Source organism: Neoarius graeffei, chromosome 2, assembly GCF_027579695.1.
Source record: "Neoarius graeffei isolate fNeoGra1 chromosome 2, fNeoGra1.pri, whole genome shotgun sequence".
Classification (NCBI taxonomy): Eukaryota; Metazoa; Chordata; class Actinopteri; order Siluriformes; family Ariidae; genus Neoarius; species Neoarius graeffei.
The window spans coordinates 69,419,849-69,446,390 of NC_083570.1; the positions used below are offsets into that span (position 1 = coordinate 69,419,849).

The window sequence follows — 26,542 nt, forward strand, 5'->3', positions numbered from 1 at the left end:
TTCTTAAGTGAGTGTATCTGCAAAAGACTGGGCTCTGAGGCATGTGAAAGCGGCTGAGGGTTCCGGTGTGGTGAGGAAGGGTAATGTGGTCGCAGCCACATGTAAAGTTGGCTTTGCAACATGACTTTACAGTTACACAGAGCTGCCATGAAATGCACCCGAGCGGCGCTCGGACTGAATCATTTCTCCTGCTCGGAGAGCGGCATCCCGTCTTCACACCGCGCTCTTTACTCATCCAGTCGTGTCCGTGTCGGAGGAACCGGACCGGGCTCTGCAGTTTGGGTCTGTACTGGAAGACGTCACCGTCCACAGACAGGTTTTACAGTCAGGCGACGCGCTTTGCGCTGCTGAGGTTTTTGTTCCCCCCCCCGGAGGAAGGACGGAATGGACTGTCCCAGACAGACATGTCACGGCTGTTGCTTGGAGCTGATGCTGTGGGAAAAGCAGCCTGTGTGTCTGCCATTGCGGTCCGGGAGTAAACACGCTCAGGATTGGAGGATATTTCATTTCAGGCTGTAATACACTGACTTGGACTCGTTGTGGGGTTTTTTTTTTCTTCCCTTCCCTTCATCCGGAAAGGATTATGTACCGTTAGTCCCAGCGGACGCGGCTCTGCTGATAGCGTGTCCGTTCCGGAGCAGCTCGCCGGGAACTTTGGGCTGTTACACCGCTGACATGTTGCTCACCGGCTGCAGAGGGCGGATGAGTTATAAACTCTAGCCCGGCGCTGCGGCACCTGGCCGGAGGAACCCGACCGGCTCGTTTTACGGTTTTTTCTCTCCTCCTTTCGAGCAAGCAAACGGAGCTCATCGTGTTTTAAACGCGACACCGTTTCGCCAACTTCACAAAGCTGAAGGAAGAACAAAATGTCTGCCAGGGCTGCTTCCAGTAAGGTAATGCTGTTTCCTTTAGGGTTTAATTTCGACCTTTTTCCTGAAAAACAAACAAATCATAAGCGTTGCATTCGCTTCCTGCCTATCGCATGCTAAAACACTAAAGCAGCAGCAGCTAGCCGGCCGCCGCCGCCTCCTCCTAAGGTCATGTGTTTACTAAAAACACCGGTGTGCTGTAGAGCTAGCATCAGCGTTGGCTAACTGTTCAAGGTATGTACAGCACACACACACACATCTACAGCGGTGCTTGAAAGTTTGTGAACCCTTTAGAATTTTCTATATTTCTGCATAAATATGACCTAAAACATCAGGTTTTCACACAAGTCCTAAAAGTAGATAAAGAGAACCCAGTTAAACAAATGAGACAAAAATATTATACTTAATCATTTATTTATTGAGGAAAATAATCCTCTGTGAGTGGCAAAAGTATGTGAACCTCTAGGATTAGCAGTTTTCAATCAATGGGATGACAATCAGGTGTGAGTGGGCGCCCTGTTTTTTATTTAAAGAACAGGGATCTGTCAATGTCTGATCTTCACAACACCTGTATCATGGCACGAACAAATTTCTGAGGACCTCAGAAAAAGCGTCGTTGATGCTCATGAGGCTGGAAAAGGTTGCAAAACCATCTCTAAAGAGTTTGGACTTCACCAATCCACAGTCAGACAGATTGTGTACAAATGGAGGAAATTCAAGACCATTGTTACCCTCCCCAGGAGTGGTCGACCAACAAAGATCACTCCAAGAGCAAGGCGTGTAATAGTCGGCGAGGTCACAAAGGGCCCCAGGGTAACTTCTAAGCAACTGAAGGCCTCTCTCACATTGGCTAATGTTCATGAATCCACCATCAGGAGAACACTGAACAACAATGGTGTGCATGGCAGGGTTGCAAGGAGAAAGCCACTGCTCTCCTAAAAGAACATTGCTGCTCGTCTGCAGTTTGCTAAAGATCACATGGACAAGCCAGAAGGCTATTGGAAAAATGTTCTGTGGACAGATGAGACCAAAATAGAACTTTTTGATTTAAATGAGAAGCATTATGTTTGGAGAAAGGAAAACACTGCATTCCAGCATAAGAACCTTATCCCATCTGTGAAACGTGGTGGTGGTAGTATCATGGTTTGGGTCTGTTTTGCTGCATCTGGGCCAGGACGGCTTGCCATCATTGATGGAACAATGAATTCTGAATTATACCAGCGAATTCTAAAGAAAAATGTCAGGGCATCTGTCCATGAACTGAATCTCAAGAGAAGGTGGGTCATATAGCAAGATGACGACCCTAAGCACACGAGTCATTCTACCAAAGAATGGTTAAAGAAGAATAAAGGTAATGTTTTGGAATGGCCAAGTCAAAGTCCTGACCTTAATCCAGTTGAAATGTTGTGGAAGGACCTGAAGCGAGCAGTTCATGTGAGGAAACCCACCAACATCCCAGAGTTGAAGCTGTTCTGTACGGAGGAATGGGCTAAAATTCCTCCAAGCCGGTGTGCAGGACTGATCAACAGTTACCGGAAACGTTTAGTTGCAGTTATTGCTGCACAAGGGGGTCACACCAGATACTGAAAGCAAAGGTTCACATACTTTTGCCACTCACAGATATGTAATATTGGATCATTTTCCTCAATAAATAAATGACCAAGTATAATATTTTTGTCTCATTTGTTTAACTGGTTTCTCTTTATCTACTTTTAGGACTTGTGTGAAAATCTGATGTTTTATGTCTCATTTATGCAGAAATATAGAAAATTCTCAAGGGTTCACAAACTTTCAAGCACCACTGTACATCCATGGGACTGGTTAACGTTAGTGTAGCTTGCAGCTATGTTTATCATCCTTGGTTAGCACTCACTAGCTCATGTCAGCTTTAATAACTAAAGCTGCGATTTGAAGTTTTAGTAGTTGACTTGGATTTAGTCCCTAAAATCCCTAAACAAGAGGATAGTAGTTGCTACCTGTTACAATCGGCATCAGAACACATTCAACTCGAACACGATCAGCACTTACATATGTTTACTGATGGTTCAAAAAAAGATTTTGATTGTGCATCTGGCATTGTAATTCCAAGTCTAAACACTCAAAGATCATAAAATCTCGAATGGTACTATTTTTAGAGCTGCAGTTACAAAGGCTTTGGAACTTCTTATTGATAAACCTCCTCAAAGTGTGATATTTTCTGATTCCTTGTCTGTCTTACAAAAAATTCAAAAGGAAGATAATGACAGAATTATTAGATTTCCGATATCTTATGTGCCAGCTTTATCTTATGGGTGGTGAGGTTGTTTTTTGTTGGATTCCAACTCATCTCATCTCATTATCTCTAGCCGCTTTATCCTTCTACAGGGTCGCAGGCAAGCTGGAGCCTATCCCAGCTGACTATGGGCGAAAGGCGGGGTGCACCCTGGACAAGTCGCCAGGTCATCACAGGGCTGACACATAGACACAGACAACCATTCACATTCACACCTACGCTCAATTTAGAGTCGGATTCCAACTCATGTGGGTATTAAAGGAAATGAAATGGCTGATAAATTGGCCAAAAGGTCTGTAAATAAAACCTATTATGACATTCATTACCCTTTTACCACTTCTGATATCACAAAACACATGTTATTTTTCCAATATGGCAAGACAGATGGGATCATTCTCAAAGTGGTAGATTCTTCTATCAGCTTGCACCAAATATTACAACACACACCACATCTTTTGGCTGCTCCCAATTAGGGGTCGCCACAGCGAATCTTTCATCTCCATTGCTCCCTGTCTTCCGCATCCTTCTCTACCACACCTGCCACTTTTCATGTCCTCCCTCACCACATCCATAAATCTCCTCTTTGGCCTTCCTCGTTTTCGTGTGCCTGGCAGCTCCATCCTCAACATTCTCCTTCCCACATGCTCTGCATCTCTTCTCAGGATGTGCCCATACCATCTCCGTCTCATCTCTCTCAGCTTAATTCCCAAGCTCTCCACATGTGCCGTCCTTCTGATGTGCTCGTTTCTTATCCTGTCCAACCTCGTCACTCCCATCGCAAACCTTAACATCCTCAACTCCGCCACCTCCAACTTTGCCTCCTGTCTCTTCGTTAAGGGTACGGTCTCCAATCCATACATCACAGCTGGTCTCACTACTGTCTTATACAGCTTACCTTTCACTTTTGCTGGGACTTTCCTATCTTAAATGACTCCCGAAATCCTTCTCCAACTGCTCCACCCTGCCTGCACTCTCTTTCTCACCTCACTATCGCAGCCCCCATTTTCCTGCACAGTTGACCCCAGGTACTTGAATTCGCCAACTTTCTTTACGTCTACTCCTTGCATCTTCACTACACTCTCATCCCCATTCTCACTGATGCACATGTATTCTTCTTTTGCAAAAAATTCAAAAGGAAGATAATGACACAGAATTATTAGATTTCCGATAGCTTATGTACCAGCTTTCTTATGGGTGGTGAGGTTGGGTTTTTTTTTTTTTTTTTTTTTTGTTGGATTCCAACTCATGTTGGTATTAAAGGAAATGAAATGGCTGATAAATTGGCCAAAAGGTCTGTAAATAAAACCTGTTATGACATTCATTACCCTTTTACCACTTCTGATATCACAAAACACAGATGTTATTTTTACAATATGGCAAGACAGATGGGATCGTTCTCAAACTGGTAGATTCTTCTACCAACCTGAACCAAATATTACAAGACATACCACATCATCTGACAGAAACGAACAAAGGATAATTACAAGACTCAGATTTGGAAAATGTCTACTTAATGATGCACAATTTCTTTAAAAAAGCAAACAAACCTCCAATCAATTTTACACTTGTGGTGTAAAAGAAAATGTCAAATGCCTGCTTCTAGATTGTATCAAATATCCAAACTTTCATGATAAAATTGTTCAAAAAATGAGAAATAAGCAATTAGAAATTAATAAATTTTACATAAAGAATTTGGCGGCATGGTGGTGTAGTGGTTAGCGCTGTCGCCTCACAGCAAGAAGGTCGGGGTTCGAGCCCCGTGGCCGGCGAGGGCCTTTCTGTGCGGAGTTTGCATGTTCTCCCCGTGTCCGCATGGGTTTCCTCCAGGTGCTCCGGTTTCCCCCACAGTCCAAAGACATGCAGGTTAGGTTAACTGGTGACTCTAAATTGACTGTAGGTGTGAATGTGAGTGTGAATGGTTGTCTGTGTCTATGTGTCAGCCCTGTGATGACCTGGCGACTTGTCCAGGGTGTACCCTGCCTTTCACCCGTAGTCAGCTGGGATAGGCTCCAGCTTGCCTGCGACCCTGTAGAACAGGATAAAGCGGCTACAGATAATGAGATGAGACATAAAGAATTTTTATATTTATAACTTTTTATTATTGAAAAAGAAAAAAATAATTATAAGAAATAAAGAGACTCGTAAGAAGCTCAAGTGAAGTTTTAGCTTGTTCACTCTGAGGTGGTTTACTACAAATATAACATTTAAAACATGGCCAGTTTGCTCTTAGGTTGACATTATTTAGCTATACAATCCAAACTGCTTATGTTTTGCTGGTGAAGCTGAGTAGTAAATGTTGGTCACCTGTTTTACAGCCTCTTTATAACAGATTAATTTCTACAACGAGGCACACAAATAAAACCTAGCTAGTTTTTACCAACTTTGGATAAAAGCCAGGTTTGGGTATCTAACTAGCTGGCTGCTTAACCATTTCTAAGGTATGCTTTACCTTAGTTATTTTCTGCTGGGTATTTGTGTCTTGTTGCTGAACACGTTTGAACAACACGCCAAGTTGAAACTGTTGTGAAGTGGAGGATCTCCGCCTCCTGTGAAGTACAGTATTATTAAACAGGGGTGTGTTTGTGTTTCGGTTGAAACTTGGGCTGAACCTGTCCTTCCTCTCCGTCATCCATCGTGTGTTATGCATTGTAGTGACTCCTAACATCAGTTTCTGTTCATTTTACTCACTCAATAGCCTAGATCATTCACACTTTTCTCCTGACTCGCTTAGGTCCGAGTGACTCATGGAGTCAATGTCCAGGTATTACAGTTAATCTGCATGATTACAGTTTGTGAAACTTAAGATGCATTCCTTTTTTATTGCTCATGTATGAGTGTTTACTCTCAGGTGTCCCATGTAATCATTTTAACTGGAGCAGCCATTCCATATTATTGGCTGGCATTAAGCAGTATATCATATGCTAGCTGAATGGAATATATGATATACCATGGGGGGGGGGCCTATTTATTATTATACTAATAAGTTCACAGTCTCGGTAGCCTGGCAAGCCAGACTAAATATGAATATTTAGTCTGGTCTCGGTCGTAGACATTTCCAAAGGGTGTGGGTAGGAACAACCCGTTGTCTTTCAAACTGTCTCTGTGCGTATAGGCCAACGCTCTGACCAATCAGCGCAACAGTGACTGTGACGTAGTCAGAGCGACAGAAAGCAGTGGGGGAGGGTAAACAGCTGGTAGATCAGACTTTTGCCATAGCCGGTCGGCAAAACAGCGAAAACGTCCTTCTTGAAAAGGAATGAGCGGAGAGCCTCTTCCTGCTCATGTTTCAACGAAAACTCCAAGTCTAATTCTTCTAAAACTGATTCCAAAGCGGAGTCAAACGCGCGCTGTTCACTAGCCGTAGCCATCTTTCCTGTTGTGCTTTCTTCAGCGTTGCGCAGCCTTGTCGTCACTCTTGCAAAAGCCCGCCCAAAGAATCCAAACAAAAACCTTGCGTTGTGATTGGCGGGCACGATTTGATGCCCGGGGTGTGTTGTTGATATGGTCCGAGGCTAGACCCACTCGTAGGCAAAAATATTTTTGGCCGCTAGGCGGGTGGGTCTAGTTTGCTAGGCTACAGTCTCGGTGTAATTGTCTGTCTGTACTGCTGCATGTCCATCAGGTCCCCATGACCTCCGATCGACAGCACCGTCCTTCCGCAAGATATTTGCGGTTCCAAGCAATGTGGATTTCTGAAAGACCCCTACGTTGTACTTGATCTTCAACTGGTCCAAGAAATACAGATGTTTGTGAGGAAATTTATTATTAATAATAATAATAATAATAATATTATTATTATTATTATTATTATTATACATACACACCTCCTTTTTGTCTTTCAAAATTCTCTCAAAATCTTCCATATTTATCAAAGCAAACCTGGCTGCCATGTTTGTTTACAAATTGTCTCGGTCGCTCGCTAGCACAGAAGGCATCCAGTGTAAAACTGTGCTCTAATTAGTATGATGTGTGGCTCAGTAGGGTCCACATGGACCCTGACCTGGCAATAGTGCTGGACGAGGAGGAAGAAAAAGAAGCTCACTAGCATGGACGTTTTACATATAATGCATATGGCGTTTTCGGTTTACTGCAGGCACTGGCGGCGGACAGAGAAATGCTTCTGCGCAGCAGAAAACTTTCTCATTGAATATTCATATCAGCTTCGACGTGTGACATGTTGTCTTGACAACCATGCAGTACCGTAAACCATATTCAACGCTCATTCTCCATTGGGTAGAGTGATGTAATACACACAGGATAAGCGATATGCAAACAATATTGCATGCTATCAAACCAAATGAATGAAACCTGCTAAAGGGAATAGAATACGTGTTTTTATGCCGTCAAAGTCCTGTATGTATAATAATTCTTGATATTTCACTCCGATGACGTCACTCCCAGTGTTTTTCCATCTGGCTAGACACGCATTGTTAAAATGGCAAACCGGTTCAAAAATTTTTGATCAACGTTTTGGTGGAGGTGTCCATATAATATAAAGAACATTACACAGTGGCACGAAGACATGAAATTTATCTTCTCGTGTTGAAAATATTTGACTCATTCACTTCACTCACTCGTGATGCATCCATTCACCATTCGAGGATAAACTTCATATCTTCAGGTGACCTTGAGATATCTTCGTATATATGAGTAATCCCAGTCATATTGTTGGCCAAAGTAGCGGAATGAAACGCAGCATAGTAAAGTGCTCTGAAAGTGTCCCACACTGTGTATTTGCACTTTATGTAGTCCTGTGTGTTGTGCCTCCGTCTTGTGTTTACACCATGGTCCCAAGGAAATTTCATTCCTATGTATATAAACTGAAAATTTATATTAGTTAAAGCAAGGGTAGACAACTTTGATTTTATCAGCTGTTTTTGTTATATTTCTTGAAATTCTCTTTACATTCCAACATCAGTGAATAAATCAAATGCTCTGAGGATAAAAAGAAAAAATGCAACATCTGTGGCATTTACAGGGCTGTAAAAAGCCTGTCCAGTCATCTCATTTGGTTCGGGGGGGGAAGATTGGATGGCCTACCTGCCTGTCTTCCTGCCTACCTGCGCACATGCACTCATTACACGTGACTGTAGTCTTCCATGAGTCTAGGCAGACACATTGTTAAAGCTAGCTGTGAGTATTAACGATATCCATTTAATTGTTTACGTTAATTATGATAATGTTTGGTGTATTCGTACATGTGAATGAGATTTTGAGAATTGGATGATAATGATGTGGTACGCTTTCTCTCATGGACATGTCCTCCAGCAGTAAGTAATCAGGCAGTGTGTGTTCATGTGTTCTGAAGGGCGGGGGTGAGGTGGTGTGTTTTTTTTTTTTTGGGGGGGGGGGTACTTCCTAAATCTTGCTGATTTCTCCGATGTTGCCTACTGTAGGTGCAATTGGTAATTGAGTGATCAATCTCATTAAATCACTGAATCAGTCTCATTAATTTTGGTGCTTAATAATAAATTACCAAACAGCTAAATTATGGTATGTTCCAGATTATGATGATCACTTACCGTATTACACAACTTGTATGCACCTTTTGAATTCTTTGAGATTTAGGTGACTTCAAAAGTATTGGAACAAATGAAACACACAGTTTCAATAATAATAATTGAATTTATTATAACAAAGTTAAAAATGAATAATGTCAGTTGAAATATATACAAACAATGAGATGTGAGTGTGTTGTGGTGAAGACAAAAGATTAGCTTTGTGTGCTAATTAAGATGTGTTTGTGTGTGTGAGGACTGGTGACCACGTGTTTCTAAGTACAGCAAGAGAGTTAGCTTTGGTTGCTAATTGAGATGTGTTGGCCACGTGTGGAGCCACAGGTTAGCCTTGTGTCGCTAGCTAAGAGAAAGGAATGCTAGCTAAGATGTGGGTGTGAGGCCTGGTGACCATGTGTTTCTATTGGCCCTTTTCCACTACCCTTTTTCAGCTCACTTCAGCTCACTTCAGCCCGACACGGCTCGCGTTTCGACTACCAAAAACCAGCACGACTCAGCTCGTTTCAGCCCTGCTTAGCCCCTAAAACTCGCACCGTTTTGGAGTGGGGCTGAAGCGAGCTCTGATGTCACTGTTTGCGCTGCTTAACGACATCACGTGACGTCCACCCACTTTCGCTAACTCCACCCAATGTGTCCACCCACTTCCAGCCAGCACGGTTCAGCGCGGTTGTAGTCGAAATGCAACTCCAACAGCCCCGCTCAGCTCGACTCAGCTCGACTCGGCACGGCACGGCTCAGCCGCGTTTGTAGTGGAAAAGCGGCATAAGTAACACAAGAGAGTTAGCTTTGGTTGCTAGTGGCTAGCTAAGGCCCAAGGATCCTACCTCATGGAGTTAAGACAAAAGGTGTGTATGTGAGTGTGGAGGAGGGCCGCCACGTGTTCCCTTGAGACAATACACTTAGCCCTGGATGCTAATGGGACAAAAGAATTAGCCGTAGGCTAATTTCACTAGCTTATAATATTCACTGAAATCTTGATAAGGTCAAAAGATGTGTAAGAATGAAATTAAAATGTTAGAAAAGAAAAGATAGCATGCAACCTGTCTATTAAACAATTGAGAGATCAAAACAAAATAGAACAATCAATTCAACACGAAAATCAGCGTGCACACTTAAACAGTTCCTGAGTTTAAATTCACACTACTTCAATAAAGCTAATTCTTAAGACGAGTTTTATGCCCAAATTTTGCCAGTCTTACTCAGTATCTTGCCTCTAGCAAGATTATGAAGAGATGTTCCGAGACTTTTGTAGTTTCACCATGGTGGAGCACGTGAATCGCTTCCCGTGGTCGCTCGTGATGAAAAGAAAGTCTCTGATCAAAATAATGTGCACAGCGCTTTAATCAGGAGGAATTCCGGTCGCTCCTAACTTTTTAATTAAAACTGCTTCGGGCGGCAGTCGTACGTACTTATAATGAATAAACAAACCGTCTGTAACTCAAGCTGAGTTTAAAAATCGCGTGATTCTGGATTTTTACCGTGGCCAAAGGTAAACAAAAATCGCGTTGAATCGTGGATCTTGCAAGAAAGACATCTTTTCTTGGGTTTTCTGGTGCAGGGTATCTCTGTGTCTGGATGCTTGGAATCCAAGACGAGAGAGAGGGAGACGGAAGCGTTGTTCCGTTTCTTATGCTTTCATGGAGGATGTGACGTTGGAAATCCCGCCCAGGCGTGACGCAGGTCAACGCGGACGTTGGTGATGGGAGTTGTAGTCCTTAAAGGGACTGTGTTGTAGTTCTTAGATGGACTGTACCTACACTACCTTGGCTTTAAAGACAAATAAAACCCAAAAAGTAAACTCCTTCATACTGACAGATAATATCCATACGAGACACATTTGAGTGTTCTCTTGTTCATAATTGACCTGTATACTGTGTACAGATTTGTTTTCCTTTTAAAATAAAATATCCCTGAGTGCTGCCATCTTACTCTCTCCAAGGTTCAAATATCGCGCTCTGAGTACAAATCATGACGTCATCTACATGTCACATGACTTATTGAGGCTAGAGGATCACGTGGACACATCGTGTCTAAATTGCTGCAAACAACCCTAAAGATGTCGGAGTGTCAGGCGGTCGGGTGTAAAGCTAAGCCCAGTCATCGATCGTTTTATGTGACATGCTTTTGTTTTTATTCACTGAAAAAGGTGATCTTTTTAGACTGTGAGAATCGGATTCCTATGGCAACGGGATTGTTTACTAATGTCTGTGACAATACTACATGTGTGTTATTGAGTCGAGTGAAATTTAAACTTCATGAAAGTGAAATCTGTTGTTTGGCGTATTGTGTTGCCAGTGAAAATCACATGGTTGCAGAGTTTCTGAGGAGATTTTTAGAATTAGAAGCCTTTGTCACACATTACAGCTCAGTGAAGTTCTTTCTCTGCATTCAACCCAGCTGAAGCAGTGAAAACACACACGCAGGTAGACGGACACAGCGGTGCCTAGTGATGATTGATCAATCAATCAATGATTTTTTTAAAGAATTAAGTCTTTATTCGATAGCTCTGTGTAACGAAGGTAAACGGCGTTCTAGGGTGCCGTTAATGTCACAGGCAGATACCCAGTTTCAGTGCAAATGGCTGCAGGCAGATAAGCCTATTTTGAGCAACATCATAACTTTTTAAAATGGATAACTCGTTGTTCTAAACTTAAATTTAAACGTGTGGAGGGCACGTGCTGTGATCAGCAAACAGCATTTATTTTTAGGTTTAGTTTGACTTGAAGCTTAAGCCACTAGGTAAGTGACAAAAAGCTATCGTGTGCTGCCAGTCTTGTTTGCCCAGAAACCTGACTGGACTTAAAAGTAGCAAGCTATAGTTAAGTGCATTAATGCAGAATTAACCACTTCTAACAAAGTTTCTAATATAGCTAACGGTGTGTGTGTGTGAGTGTGAGAGAGATTTTGACAAAACCTTAGCAAGTTGTTGGCCAGCATTTTGGCTACAAGATGTGGTGTTCTGTTCCTACGTTGCACGGTTAGCGTGTTTTGTTTTTCTCTCGATATAGATAGACCCGTGAGTTGACTGCATGTAGTAAGCAGGAGAATTATAACGGCTTTGTGCAGGAATTTATTTTGCTTCCTTTCGTCATTTGTTTTCCTGATTCGTAAAAGATTTATCTGTGCAAGGAAATGAATCCACCTACTAAAAATCACTTTACCACCAAGCAGCTTGTGTCTCATCCAATGTGTGTAGTGCAGCAGGTGGTTGGAGTCACAATGAGTGATGGTATCAACTTGTGTTGCAGAACCATTGAATGCAATAAGTTTAAATCAGCTAGACTAAATGGACTTTTTTTTTTTTTGTAAATCAGTGAGGATTAAACATCACTTATTTCAAACTTCAAAAGCGGCATGCAAATGTAATAACAGCACGGCGTAGACTTGTCACTTATCTATCCTGAGTCACGTAAAAAAGCTTTGTTTTGAAACGGATAAAATAAATCACAATCCCACCTTAACTTTTGAATAGTTTTAGATCCATCTTCATAGCATATTTAGTGCTTTTAGGAACAGCATTTTATTTTATAATTTAAGAATGATCTCATCTCATCTCATTATCTGTAGCCGCTTTATCCTGTTCTACAGGGTCGCAGGCAAGCTGGAGCCTATCCCAGCTGACTACGGGCGAAAGGCGGGGTACACCCTGGACAAGTCGCCAGGTCATCACAGGGCTGACACATAGACACAGACAACCATTCACACTCACATTCACACCTACGCTCAATTTAGAGTCACCAGTTAACCTAACCTGCATGTCTTTGGACTGTGGGGGAAACCGGAGCACCCAGAGGAAACCCACGCGGACACGGGGAGAACATGCAAACTCCGCACAGAAAGGCCCTCGCCGGCCACGGGGCTCGAACCCAGACCTTCTTGCTGTGAGGCGACAGCGCTAACCACTACACCACCGTGCTGCCCCTTTAATAATAATAATAATAATACTACAACATTTTATTTAAGGCGCCTTTCAGGGCACTCAAGGTCACCTCACAATACACATAAATGACAATTTAAAAAAGAAAAGCAAAAAAGACACAATATACACTCCCGTTCAAAAGTTTGGGGTCACCCAGACAATTTTGTGTTTTCCATGAAAAGTCACACTTTTCTTTCCCACCATAAGTTGTAAAATGAATAGAAAATATAGTCAAGACCTTTTTCTGGCCATTTTGAGCATTTAATCGAGCCCACAAATGTGATGCTCCAGAAACTCAATCTGCTGAAAGGAAGGTCAGTTTTATAGCTTCTCTAAAGAGCTCAACTGTTTTCAGCTGTGCTAACATGATTGTACAAGGGTTTTCTAATCATCCATTAGCCTTCTGAGGCAATGAGCAAACACATTGTACCATTAGAACACTGGAGTGAGAGTTGCTGGAAATGGGCCTCTATACACCTATGGAGATATTGCACCAAAAACCAGCAGCTAGAATAGTCATTTACCACATTAGCAATGTATAGAGTGCATTTCTGATTAGTTTAAAGTGATCTTCATTGAAAAGAACAGTGCTTTTCTTTCAAAAATAAGGACATTTCAAAGTGACCCCAAACTTTTGAACGGTAGTGTAAATGCAATAAAATCAGAAATAAGCAGTAGTGGATGACAAGTTATAGTTTGAAAAGGTGGGTTTTTAAACGGGTTTTGAAAATGGATATGAAGAATTTGTAATTCTTCTTCAAAGCGACTGGCAGCCATTTTGCTGAGGTGGTTATCGAGAAATGGTCTGAATTTCTCGACCAATCAGCGTGCACGATTTCCTATGATCACCTGCATATGTATACTAAAGTTATTGGGGTTCAGATCAGCCTTAAATATATCTGTGAAGATACTCAGTCATCCAGGTACATAGTAATCTGTGGTTGGTAGAAGAGAGCAACTGGACTTGCTTGAAAAGTCTTGAAGACGTTTCGCCTCTCGTCCGAAAGGCATCATCAGTTCTGTCTGTCTAATAGGGAGTATCAAGTATTTATCCTCTCATGGATCATAATAGAATCCAAATCAGAATGCTGATGGCTGCATTCAATTTTGTCAGCCTGGAACGACCATCACTGAACAGAGGTGGGGGTCTATGACATCTATCAGCCACCTTCAATGCAGCCATCAGCATTCTGATTTGGATTCTATTATGATCCATGAGAGGATAAATACTTGATACTCCCTATTAGACAGACAGAACTGATGATGCCTTTCGGACGAGAGGCGAAACGTCTTCAAGACTTTTCAAGCAAGTCCAGTTGCTCTCTTCTACCAACCACAGATCAGCCTTAAATATAATTGGACATAATTCATATCAGCTTGGGTGCTTTTCTGAGAAACACACATGCTCCTACTTGTATATAAATTGTGAATCAGGATGCTGATGTATCAGTAAGATTGTATTTCCAAAGATTATTTTTAGCAAAGAAAATGACAGAATAACACAGATTTCAGTTGATTTCTCGTTCAGTGTTTTGCCAGTGCGGCTGTGAGGATTTTATAAGACTTTAAGTCTTTGCACAGAGTGCTTAATTTTGACAGCCTAATCTCAAAGCATTGTATGATGCCTATGCACAATTTCTGAGTGGGATGAAAATCCAATGAAATGGATGTGCTGAGACACGAGATCCCAAAATAGAGCCGTCATAGTGTTTTCAGTGATGCTGCTGCTGCTCTGGGCTCAGTGCCTCCAGTGAAGCAGAAACCCATATGGTGGTTTATAAAACACTTAAACGGACTCTAGAGAACATGATGATGGGGTTAAGACTGACGTGGTCTTGTTTGAAATCTGTGGTTTCATCCTTGACGAAACTGAATTTGAGTTTAAAGGTTACTGTGACGTTAACCAGTGAAGCATGTATACATTTGGGGAACAAAATGTTGCTTACAGATATTATGGTGTTCGTGTTGTTGAATGTGGCTGTGAAATGTAAGATGTAATCAATAGTTTTTCCTGTCCTGTCAGCAGGATGGATTTTTCATATCTTGTATTATATTGTTTAAAAAAAAAAAAAGTCCTGCCAAGGTGTGCTGAATGTGGGGGAAATGGGATACTTGATGTTACTGTCAAAGATGCAAAGATGGCAACATGCAAAACACAGACCTGTAAAAAAAAAAAAGGGATGCAAATGTCTGAGAGGGTTACCGTATGTACGTAGTCTGGCTAATGCAACTTCAAAGCTCTGCGAGCACTGGTCTGGCAAAGATATTAAGCCCAACCGTTTCCCAAAGCGCGTGGTTGACCCGCCTCCCTGAAATGCCTCAGTTTGCTACTGGTCGAAGCCAGGAAAGGCTGTGACGAAGCTTAAACCAATCACATCACGCTTTCCTCTGACGTATGTGACGCGACGGAAACTGCCTGAGTAACAGGAAGAAGATAAATACCTCCAGGGCTGCTCTTTGCTCCGTTTTCAATGAGAACTTCCCGTTGAATGCTTTCAATACAGCATCTACCGCTGTGTCAAAGGCTTGCCGCTGCTCCATGTTCGTAATGTTTCTAGTGAATGAAGCGCTTCCGTCATAGATTCTGTAAACAATCTATGGCTTCCGGTCGCAGTTCTACTACGTCACTGCCTTGAACACGCCTCTACCCAGGGCCGTTGGAGATGCTCAAAGTTGATTGGCTCCCGATTTTTCGGGAGCTTGGAAGAGCTGGAGATAGCTTGCCTTGCCAGACTAAGTTCGCAACAGGCCCTCGTGTTGCGTCACACTTAGGATGGGCGGGCCCAGGCTAGTATGTACGCCCCATCGTCTTGGATACAACAATGAGTAAAATCTGTCATTTGCATTTTTGCTGTTTACACAGCGTCTGATTCAAATGTAATTTTATTTATTTTTTAATCTTTATAAGATATGGCCATGAGTATCCCGTTACTTTTGTCATACTTCTTCTTTCTTGTTTATCTTTGTATAGACATAGATACTGTGGTTCCTCAGAGGAAGTAATGCCAAATACTAAAAATAAGCAGTCCTGCTTTCTTTACTCCTCCTTGTTTCACGCACTCCCATTTCTACTCCGATATCAGCCTTTGATTTGTAAGCCAAAAGGAGGGGGTTGTGCTGATCATACTAGTATGAAATGTAGGTTGCATATTAACTAACTACACTCAAGGCGTGTTTCTCTTCCCATGTGCACCAGCAGCTCAAGCCCCGGTGACTTTCTACGGGTGATGGGTCAACAGTGACACGTGGCAGTAATGGAGACTGTGTTTCCTGCTGGCTGGTGTAGTATTACTTCGCTGGTTGTCAGCAGGACCTCGGCCTTATGGTGTGAACACATGGTTTTAGCTTACAGACGGTGCACGCTGCTGCGTGCACACAGCCGTGTCTCAGTCTTTTGACCGTAGCACTGTAATACAAGTTAAGTTAAATACCAGGTTTGAGGGAAAGCTCTGGTTTTGTCATTTTTCTGAGATTGTTGGATGACCAAGACACTCAAGGAAAAGCTATTCGCTGTTAGCGGTGTATGCGGCACTCCCCTGGTCAGTGAATTATCTCCACACTGGAGTGATATGATTTTTACAGTTCCCTGCAGTTCACCTTTTTGGCTGTCAGGTTTGCACACGGTGGACGGAAGCAAGGCCCTGTACACTGTACAAAATTGTTTTTCTCCCTAACAGTGATATAAATACTTCCTCTTTTGCAATGCGGCTCGGGGTTTCATTTTGTTTCCTTCCCAGTAACACTATTTAAATGGCTCAATCTGTATTTACTAGACATAGACCAGACATTTCATCTTCTCATTTTAATTTGGTTTTAAACGTAGCGATGGACCTGTGTGAACTGAAGTTGGTGGACATTTGATATGGCGTTGCAATAAATGAAGAAATCTATCCATTATCTATACCGCTTATCTGCCAGGGTCACGGGGGAAGTTGGAGCCAATCCCAGGTGACTTCTGGCGAGAGGTGGGGTACTCCCTGGGCAGGTTGGCAATCTGTCGCAGGGCTAACACGGAGATGAACAGCCATTCATGCCTAATGGGCAATTTAGAGTAGCCATGTTGACCTAACCCGCATGTCTTTGGACGGTGGGAGGAAACCCATGCAGGCACGAGGAGATCATGCAAACTCTACACGGAAAGGCCCCTGTCGGCTGCAAGGTCCGAACCCAGAACCCGCATGCTGTGAGGCAACAGTGCTAACCACTGCACCGTGCCTCCTGCGATTTAAAATATAAAAGTTTAATGTGGCACTGACTGGATGCACAACAAAATGTAAAACTTGCTGAACAAGGTTTTTTTTTTTTTTTCCTTCTTCCTCCTAAATAGATAACAATGGGAACATTCATTCACTTTCAGTAACTGTCAGCATTGCAGTGGATCTGAGGTCTCTTTACCCTGAAAGGTTAAATAATGAAATGGTTACTGAATATTAGTTAAAGGTAGTGATGGGTGTATAGAGTAACATTTGTCTAGTATTAGAACCTAAAAGAGTAATTTATTGCCCAGTATTAGTCCTGTCCTTAACCCTAACTTATTCTCTACTGGAGGACTCTGCTGTCAGATTTTCATCATATTTTTACCTTTTTGACTGAGCAGTAAAAATTATGGCCCTTTTCCACTACCCTTTTTCAGCTCACTTCAGCCCGACACGGCTCGCGTTTCGACTACCTCAGAGCAGCACGACTCAGCTCGCTTCAGCCCTACTCAGCACCCAAAACTCGCACGGTTTTGGAGTGGGGCTGAAGTGAGCAGAGCCGAGTGAGGCTAGGGGTGTGAGGAGACACTCCCCTGTGCACTGATTGGTGAGGAGGAGTGTCCTCACACACCCCGCGAGCACGCTGGGATCTGTAAACACCGTAAACCCGGAAGAAGAAGAATTACGAGAATTTCTGAAGCCTTATGCGCCTCGCCTCATCTATACGCTCTTGCCAGTATCTGTTGGCGTTGTCGGCGACAACAAGCCACAGAACCAAGACCAGCAACACTAACGACTCCATGTCCTCCATGTTTATTGTTTACTATCTGGGTCGTGAGACTACCGCTTAAAAGATCACTGATGTCACTGTTTGCGCCGCCTAACAACATCATGTGACGTCCACCCACTTTCGCTAACTCCACCCAATGTGTCCACCCACTTCCAGCCAGCACGGTTCAGCGCGGTTGTAGTCGAAATGCAGCCCCACTCAGCCCAACTCAGCACCGCACGGCTCAGCCCAACTCAGCCATGTTGGTAGTGGAAAAGCGGCATTAGGCAAACAAACATTTAAGTAGCAGCACAGTTTATTTTTTTTCTTTTCTTCATTAAGCACCTCCAGTGTAGAATTAGGCCACATCCTAAATAGTTTCTTATTCACCATCTGTGCTCATTACATGTACTGTGGCATACTGGTACTGGAACACTTGCATAGTGCCACACAGGCACACGTTTTTAACATTTATGCGTGTAGCCTGAGTGTTATAAAGGGGTGAAAAATGAAACTATGTTCAAATTATATTTTGTGTTTCCTGTGCACTACCACGTCCATAGTTTCTGAAACGATGTCCATTTAACTTGTGTTCTAGTTTTGCTGTGAAACAGGCAAATGTCTTTTTAAAAAGAGGATAGACGTTGATGGGTGCTGTGTTATTTCTGGCCACATAGCAGAAGAGATTCGGTACTTAAAAGCACATCCAACAACATATCCTGGTAGATATTGCATGTCCTCCAGGTAAAGTACTTGTACATAGCCAGATCATCCCCAGAATCCAAAGTACATGCACCATCGGGCAAGAAGTAATTTTACTGTAACACCCCTGACAGTTTTAAAGTGTTTTGAGAAGGCTTTTGGCCCATCACTACTGTTAATGACACATGCTGTGTTCACACTTATACCGGTACGAAAGTGGTATAACTGTATCGATACAAAGTATACCGGTACAGTTTAGTGCATCTGTCCACACTAGTGAGAAATGTTTGCAGTTTTCTTTCACGATAGTTGAAATGCGCGTGCGCGAAATGTTTCCGTGGTTACCGAGTAACTTCCTTCCGAGAATATATGGCATCCGTTATTTCGAGATCTTGAGAAAACAAAACGGTTATTTCGTGATCTCAGCTGGATCACTGTATCTCCGTCGGTAGAGGCGAAGCCAGGCCAGTCTTCTGCGGAGGTGCCGCGGACTAATTTTGAAATTATCCCTTATTAAAAGACTTAATGCAATCTCTCCCTGTGTCAACCCCTGATCAAAACATTGCCTTATTAGGTGATCGATTATTCCAGACATTCTAATGACCAAAGTTGCGTCTATACAGAATGAGAAATAGCCCCAAAGTCAGCATATCACAAGTCTTGGCGCACCTGAATGAACCATTTCTCAGCTGTTTACTCGAGATCATGAAATAATTTTGTTTTCTTGAGATCACGAAATAACGGTTTTGTTTTCTCGAGATCTCAAATTAGTTGTGTTGTTTTCTCGAGATCCTGAATTAATTATGTCGTTATCTCGGGATAACAAGGTGAATAAAAAAAAAAAAAAGGATTATATGAAGGGCCTCTCTCGGCTTCCGTACGGATGAAACAACGTGTGTGTGCTTTTTGTTGTCAGTGTACAGTCTGTATTTCTGGTGGTCATTTATTCAGTCGAATCGTATAAAACGCGTGAGGCAGTTGAGAAAGAAACAAAGAAAACGAATCTCCGTTCTTCATTTTATTCAGCGAAGACATCGATTGAGGTGTGTGACATTGCGCATGCGCATTATATTTGTATCGATACAGAGCCGCTTCATCTGTCCACACTACAGCGAAGCGCTACAGTACCGATACTGTACCGGTACGAAACCCATACATTTGTGGGTTTCGTACCGATACAGTTATACCGCTACAGTACCGGTATAGTTGCTAGTGTGGACAGGTGTTGCGGTACGAAAGTAGTATTGTATCGGTACAAAATCCCTAGTGTGGACAGGGTAATAAATGGTTAGCAGAAGAAAAAAAAAAAAAGGTCACAGGTTTAGTATTTAGGGTAATTTTCAAGCAACAGTGATGCTGTATTTGGTAAAACAGACAAATTAGTCAAATTTGTTCCAATACAACCCCTTCAATCCCAGCTCTTATAACAATAAGGTTGTCAACAGCAACTGCTATACAAACAACTGTCACTTTAAGAATTGACCCACCAGTTTAAAGAAAGAACAACTTTATTCATCACACAGTTGTGAACTTCCTCTCTGCATTTAACCCATCTGAAGCAGTGAACAGACACGTGAGCAATGAGCGCACACGCATAGCCATGCTAACAGCACCCAGGGAGCAGTTGGGAGTTAGGTGCCTCGCTCAAGGGCACCTCAGCCCAAGGCCGTCCCATATTAACCTAACCACATGTCTTTGGACTGTGGGGGAAACCAGAGCACCCAGAGGAAACCCATGCAGACATGGGGAGAACATTCGAACCCAGAACCTTCTTGGTGTGAGGCGACAGCGCTAACCACTACACCACCGGCCCACCTGTTTGATATCTAGCACCAAAACTCAGCCATCAGAGTACCTGTAAAATTAAGCAGATTACTGTAGAATTAAGAACGTTAAGTTTTCGCACCAAAAGTGTAACAATCCTGACATATTTGACGCTTTCAAGGTAGCAACATCAAATTTACAGCAGTTTATTTTTGGTGTAAGGACCTCCTGGAAAACTGCTAACCGTGCAAAGCTATTTGAGTGCAACACATTTTTTTACAAAAATAAGCCATTTAAAAAAAAAAAAACAGACTGTGTGTATTTTAACATTTATCAACCTTTTCAAGGCTATTAAACTCCCCACAGTTGACTTTGGGCGAGGGTGTTGTCACCACTGCAGACTAACCACCTGGTTCCTTCTGTTCTTTTAGTAAATAAATGACCGAGCCCTGCCCCATAGACTTGTTTTAAAGCTCCTAGGCAACAGTTTTAATTTTATGCACATTTGAAACTTTAGATGTTAAAAACCCTCTAATTTTCTTCTGGTCCCAAGAAGTATTGTTAACAATTAACAACTAACAATAAGTTAGCGCGGATCGTGGCGAATTTCTGTTTGGCTACTTTCGTGATGACTCGGCATATGACGTCGTTTAAGCCAAACAAACTGCTTGAGTTGAGTCCACTTCCATTTACTTGCGTTGCCGTTCAGCTTGAGCGCGGACGTGCATTCAGGAATTTCCAAAGAAATGCCTTATTGTTGTGCAGTGAACTGTAACGACGGGACCTGTTCAGGAAGAAGTTTTTACCTTTTTTCCAAGAGAGGAGAAGAGGCAGAGAGAGTGGATTGGCTTTTTTCGGAAGAGGCGGAGCGAGAGGATTGGCTTTTTCCAAAAAAAGGAGAAGAGGCGGAGCGAGAGGATTAGCTTTTTCCGAAAGAGGAGATGAGGCAGAGCGAGTGGATTGTGTGCGTGAAGCCAGAGGGTTGTTTTTTTTTCCGGAAGAGGAGAAGAGGCAGAGAGAGTGGATTGTGCGCGTGAAACAAAATCAAGCAGTCAAAGAAGAAACGGACCAGCAACACTCAAGCAAAAAGGAGAAGATTGGAGGTAAACATTTTTACTTTTGCTTGCAATTGACAAGTCAAGAATCCTGAGGGATCCTGTACAATCATTGTGGAAATGAGACAAAGGGATATTTCCTCGCTTAGAGTAGGCTATAAATAGTATAATGCCGTGGATGGCAGGCTAATGTGGCCTACCGGCGCACTGTCAAGTAATCGTTCCCTATATCCACTAGGGAGGGCGGTTTAATTATTCTTCAAAAGGGCTCTTATTTAGTATTACGACCAAAGTAGGAATTTATCATAACTACCAGAATAAATCGTTTGGGCGCGAGTCTTGTTGAGGTCCGGGGTCACCGCGATCAGAGTCGGCCGAGTCGCTGTCCGATTCCGAGGCTGCACGGTCAAACCAGCGAGCCACATTCACTGACTGCTTCGCAACGGCCATAGGTTCATATGGTTTCACCTCTTGAGATATATATCTCTCAAGAGGTGAAAAAAAAAAAAAAAAAAAAAAATATATATATATATATATATATATATATATATATATATATATATATATATATATATATATATATATATTTTTTTTTAAGATATTTTTTGGGCTTTTTTTCACCTTTATTGGATCGGACCGTGTAGAGACAGGAAATGAGCGGGAGAGAGACGGGGAGGGATTGGGAAATGACCTCAGGTCGGAATCGAACCCGGGTCCCCGGATTTATGGTATGGCGCCTTATCCACCTGAGCCACGACTCCCCCACCTCTTGATATTTAATTTGGAGAGTTCCTACTTCAAAATCGCTATTGCTTTCAGACATTTTACACAACCTCTCACGACCAAAGTCCGTACATATGTGCTCGGTTCGCAAGTAAACACAGAACTGCTCCCGGTCTGTTTGGCTTAAATGATGTCACGACGACGGTCCCCTGGCGGTGAAAATGCACATAAGTGAGATGTAAACAATCCTTCGGAAATTGGGCAAAACACTATTTTAACCATTTTATTCAATTTTAGGGTGCAAGTTAGATACTAGGAAGATTGAGTTTGCTTTTTGGGTCGTTGATATTCTACGTTTCCCCTCCGACCATTGCCTATGACCTTTTAATGTAATAAACACTATAGGCCTGTTTTTATTTATTTTTACATCAGGCCAAACAAAATCATTTTGAGCAGTATTCAGTATTTTCTCTTAGGCATTTACATAAAAAAAATAATAGATTAGTCTCATTCTTGTGCTCATCACTACCCAAAGCTGTATGATCTATTGGATGATCATGATGATGGCTTGATGCTGGTCCAGTGAGTTACATTTTGTCCCCAGACTTAAGTCTGTTTTTCCTTTTTAACTTCTGTCTACAAGATGAGAAACTGTTTTCACATCTTGGCATCACATCTTGGCATCACACCTCCTGTATACAGACGTGAACAGGAAATCTGAAGGTTTATCATATGTTCTCATTAATCTCTCTTATTGAAATGAGATCCCTGCGGTCGCGATATCAGTGGAGATACCCTTCATGTTTGTCAGCTCATACATCACTGAGAGTAATGTACGTCTGTGTGGCGAAAGATATTTTGCATGTAATGTTGCTTATCAGCAAATCTCCACTGAGCTCTGTGAAGTATACAGGTGACCTGATAAAAGCTGCTTCCCCTTCTTCCTTTTTTTTCTTCCCTTTTTGTCTTACCTTCTCTTAATTCCATAAGAATGGAAATGTTTTCCTTGATTAGCATAATAATATTCCAAGCAAAAAAAGTTTGTGCTTTAACAGGTGGCGTTTACCCCCCTCCCTGTGCATGAAGGTTGAGGGGCTCATTATTGTTGTCCTTGAAGCTTCACTCAACGTGGTGTTTACAGGCCTTACAAAATAAATCGCACGCTTATTCGTAATAGTCATTGGGGATCTGGTCGGCTCTAAACCTGCCTCAAAGCATTTTAGTGTCTTGGCATTTGTTTTGCAGTGCAGTCTAAGGTTTTCTAATACACTGGAACAAAAGCAAAGGCTTTACAGGTGTGTGTGTGGGGTGTGTGTGTTTTAGCTGGTTTTACCAGTAGTGTGTGACAGGGCTCAAAATTAACTTTTTTTCTTTGTGTCCCCCAGTGGTCCCGAATTCTGTGTTGTATTGTCCCGAATGGAAGCAATAGTGTCCCCATTTTTTTTCCTCTCTGAAATAACCAGTGGTTAATATTATCATATGAAGTTACTATTATATTTGTAACTATGCGATTTTGAACCCTTTATATCATTTTTACAATAAGTCACAAGACACAAGCGACATGTCCTATACATCATCTACTTCAAAATTACAGTTATTGCATTTTCAGTTTATTAAACTTTGGCGATCTCACTGTATGAATAGATACTCGTTTATTTAAAGGGACCAACTAGCTCATTCAGAAAATGTTTCAACTCCCTACATCTGCAGTACACTTTAGTTGAAAATAAGACCCCTTTTATGTTCATTTCATCTACTTATACCTTGAATATCTGTTGGCACTTATAAGGCCAACTTATCATTTTCACCATTACCGTTATCCATTTTTATGAACTTTCCGTTATCCATTACCGTTATCCATTTTTATGAACTTTCCGTTATCCATTTTATGAACTTTCCGTTATCCATTTTATGAACTTTCGCTGCCGAGTGCGAATGTTAGCACCATCAGCATAGTGCCAGGTCCGAGCCCAGTTGTGCTGCTGACTGACTAAACTTTGTGAACTAGAAAGACACCAAGAAAACTCACTTATTCTGTTGAACGGTATCTTCCGTCAATATCATCCACATCATTCCTGTTGTATTTTATAACGTGTCTAACAGTGTTCATTAAGTTCATTCAGTTGCTAGCGTTGCCTGCAGACCAGGCGATGACACTTTGGATCCTGAAGGTCCCGGAGACGTTATGTCTGGGCTTTCAGTTTCTTCCCCGCGGTCAGTCCGCTTCAACCACTTCAGCATTTTTGTTCTGGCAAGAGTCGGCGCAGCGTGTGCGCTAGCAATTCCATTCCAAGTCCATATAATGCGGACTCCGGCCGAAGATTCTAGAACAGAATGCGCTGCTCTGTAGCCTACTGATGCAGGTGCATCGAAAGTGTAGCTACTATGTATTTTTCGCTGTTAACGTTTTAAAATTAAAATTGACAAATTAGGTGAATGTCTACGTATGTGTTACGGCTTTGTAAATAATATTAATGTAGAACTTTTTTTCTAGATCTATTTTTTTCCATTGTCCCGGGATTGTCCCAGATATGATAATTTTGTGTCCCGATGACATTTTTTATGGTCCCCGGGACGTCGGGACACCGTTAGTTTCGAGCGCTGGTGTGTGAGTAACGGTAAGCCTAGTTCTAGCTGTCAGGACTGAATTAAAAGGGCTCAAGGTTAACGGTAGTCCTACTGTCTGGGACAACCAAAGGTTTGATCCGGACAAGTCAAATCCGCATCTGCCTATCCAATGGGACAAGTTGAACATTTTGTTGAAAATCACCATTTTTATAGTAATTATTTAAAAGTGACTTCAATAAAGTTCCAACAAAACTAGTTCAATCACTTCCGTGATCCGGTCGTGTTATTGTTCACGAAATTCTGGAGAAGCTGAGTACAGCAGGTGTGGGTGGTCGTTTTTTTTTTTTTTATTTCTTTTTTTATTTATTTATAAACAACATTGTAACATTTAATTATAGATTATTAGACACTTGAATTCATCGAAATCTAAGAAATGGCGATCAAATACCTCAATAATGCCCCTTTTCCACCAAAGCAGTTCCAGGGCTGGTTCGGGGCCAGTGCTTAGTTTGGAACCGGGTTTTCTGTTTCCACTGACCAAGAACTGGCTCTGGGGCCAGAAAAACCGGTTCCAGGCTAGCACCAACTCTCTGCTGGGCCAGAGGAAAGAACCGCTTACGTCAGCAGGGGGGGCGGAGTTGTTAAGACCAACAACAATAACAAGACCGCGGAAGATCGCCATTTTTAAGCGACAAGAAGCAGCAGCTGTACAAACGCGAAGTCAGCCATTATTATTATTATTATTATTATTATTATTATTGTTGTTGTTGCTGCTGCTTCTTCCGTGTTGTTTTTGCTTCGATATTCGCACCAAGGTTTATGCAAACGTAGCGACGTAACTGACATATACAGCAACGTAATGACGTGGCTTCCCGTAGCACTGCGAGCTATGGAAAAGCAAACTGGTTCTCAGCTGGCTCGCAAGTTGAACGAGTTGTGAACCAGCACCAGCACTGGCCCCGAACCAGCCCTGGAACTGATTTGGTGGAAAAAGGGCATAAAATAAATATCTGTGATGAATCTTCATTTCATTCGGATGTTTGTTGTATTTTTCTTTTGTATGGTTCACATTAACCATCACAAATGTCGTAAAATATTTCGCGGGACTTTTATGACAGTGCTGAACTCACTTGCGGTTTGTTTTCATTCACAACGTGATTTACCCTTAGGTCCAACTTGTTCTTTCAGTTCTATTTCTTTAAATTCATTTATACTTCTTTGTTTTACTGGATTAATCAAGATTTAACTTTTATTTCCTCCAGAAACTTTTTGAATTTGAGTGTGTCAAGCTCTTAAAATAGCAGATCAGATAATGGGTTATAACACATGCACCGTAATGGGGCACTGGATAGCTTTTATCCCCCGCTGGCCAAAAGGGGGATTATGTCGTGGCGATATCCGTCTGTCCCGGGAGGGTACTCACCTTCTGAAATCAACTCCTCTCTCTCAATTTTTGGGGGAATTTCAGAAAACTTGACAGGATTCTTTGTTATATGTCGGCAATACGCGTATTGCGATTTCGTTCAATTCAGTCGCATTTTACCAGAGTTTATCCTTGATTACTAAATTTGTACTTTGACAATTTCATGAGGGTGTATTAAGCACTTGTAGCATAGATTGATATAGTTGCCAGCAGGAGATATTGTGCTCTGAGCGTACGCTTTATTGTTACAGTTAAAGTTCGAGTTTTATTGGGAAAAAAAAAATTAAAACCATGAAAGCATAATGATCATCATAACTATACCTGCTTTTTGATAAACTTTTGTTAATCGCTTTCCTTTCGTTGAACTAGTAAATACATAGTAATCAAAAGGTTATGGTCAGGACAAGTGAAAAATCTTGCTGTTTGTCCAACAGACCCCTTCGCATGTTTGTAAACAAACCGACCGTTGCCAGGATGCGCGCGCAGCCTGGACCCAGAAACAATGGCGCTGCCCATAGACCGGCATTATGAGCTGTCAGATTATGCCAAACAATTGTCGTTACAAGATCGAGAATGCTACATAAATAAGTTAACTCTAACAAGTGGACATCGCCTACCGGATCCGTATTTAACTAAAGAGTGGACGGACGATGTTAGTAAGTTTTCCTCTGATACCTGAAGGCAGTCATACTATTTACAAAAGTAGCCTGCCATCAACATTCTGGTTACAGCGAGACTACAACTTGATTAACAATGGGACATTCAT

At 42.1% G+C, this 26,542-nt stretch overlaps 1 protein-coding gene across 2 annotated transcripts in view; it reads left to right on the top strand.

Annotated features, from left to right (window-relative positions):
* Window positions 1-443: 443 nt before the first annotated feature.
* Window positions 444-26,542, top strand: part of tjp1b (tight junction protein 1b) — a 139,806-nt gene continuing 113,707 nt past the window's right edge. The window contains exon 1 of one of the 2 annotated variants that reach the window (XM_060914810.1): window positions 444-893. In XM_060914810.1, the coding sequence (XP_060770793.1) occupies window positions 867-893 (27 nt within the window). In that variant the 5' untranslated portion in view covers window positions 444-866. The other variant, XM_060914813.1, reaches the window with a different exon arrangement.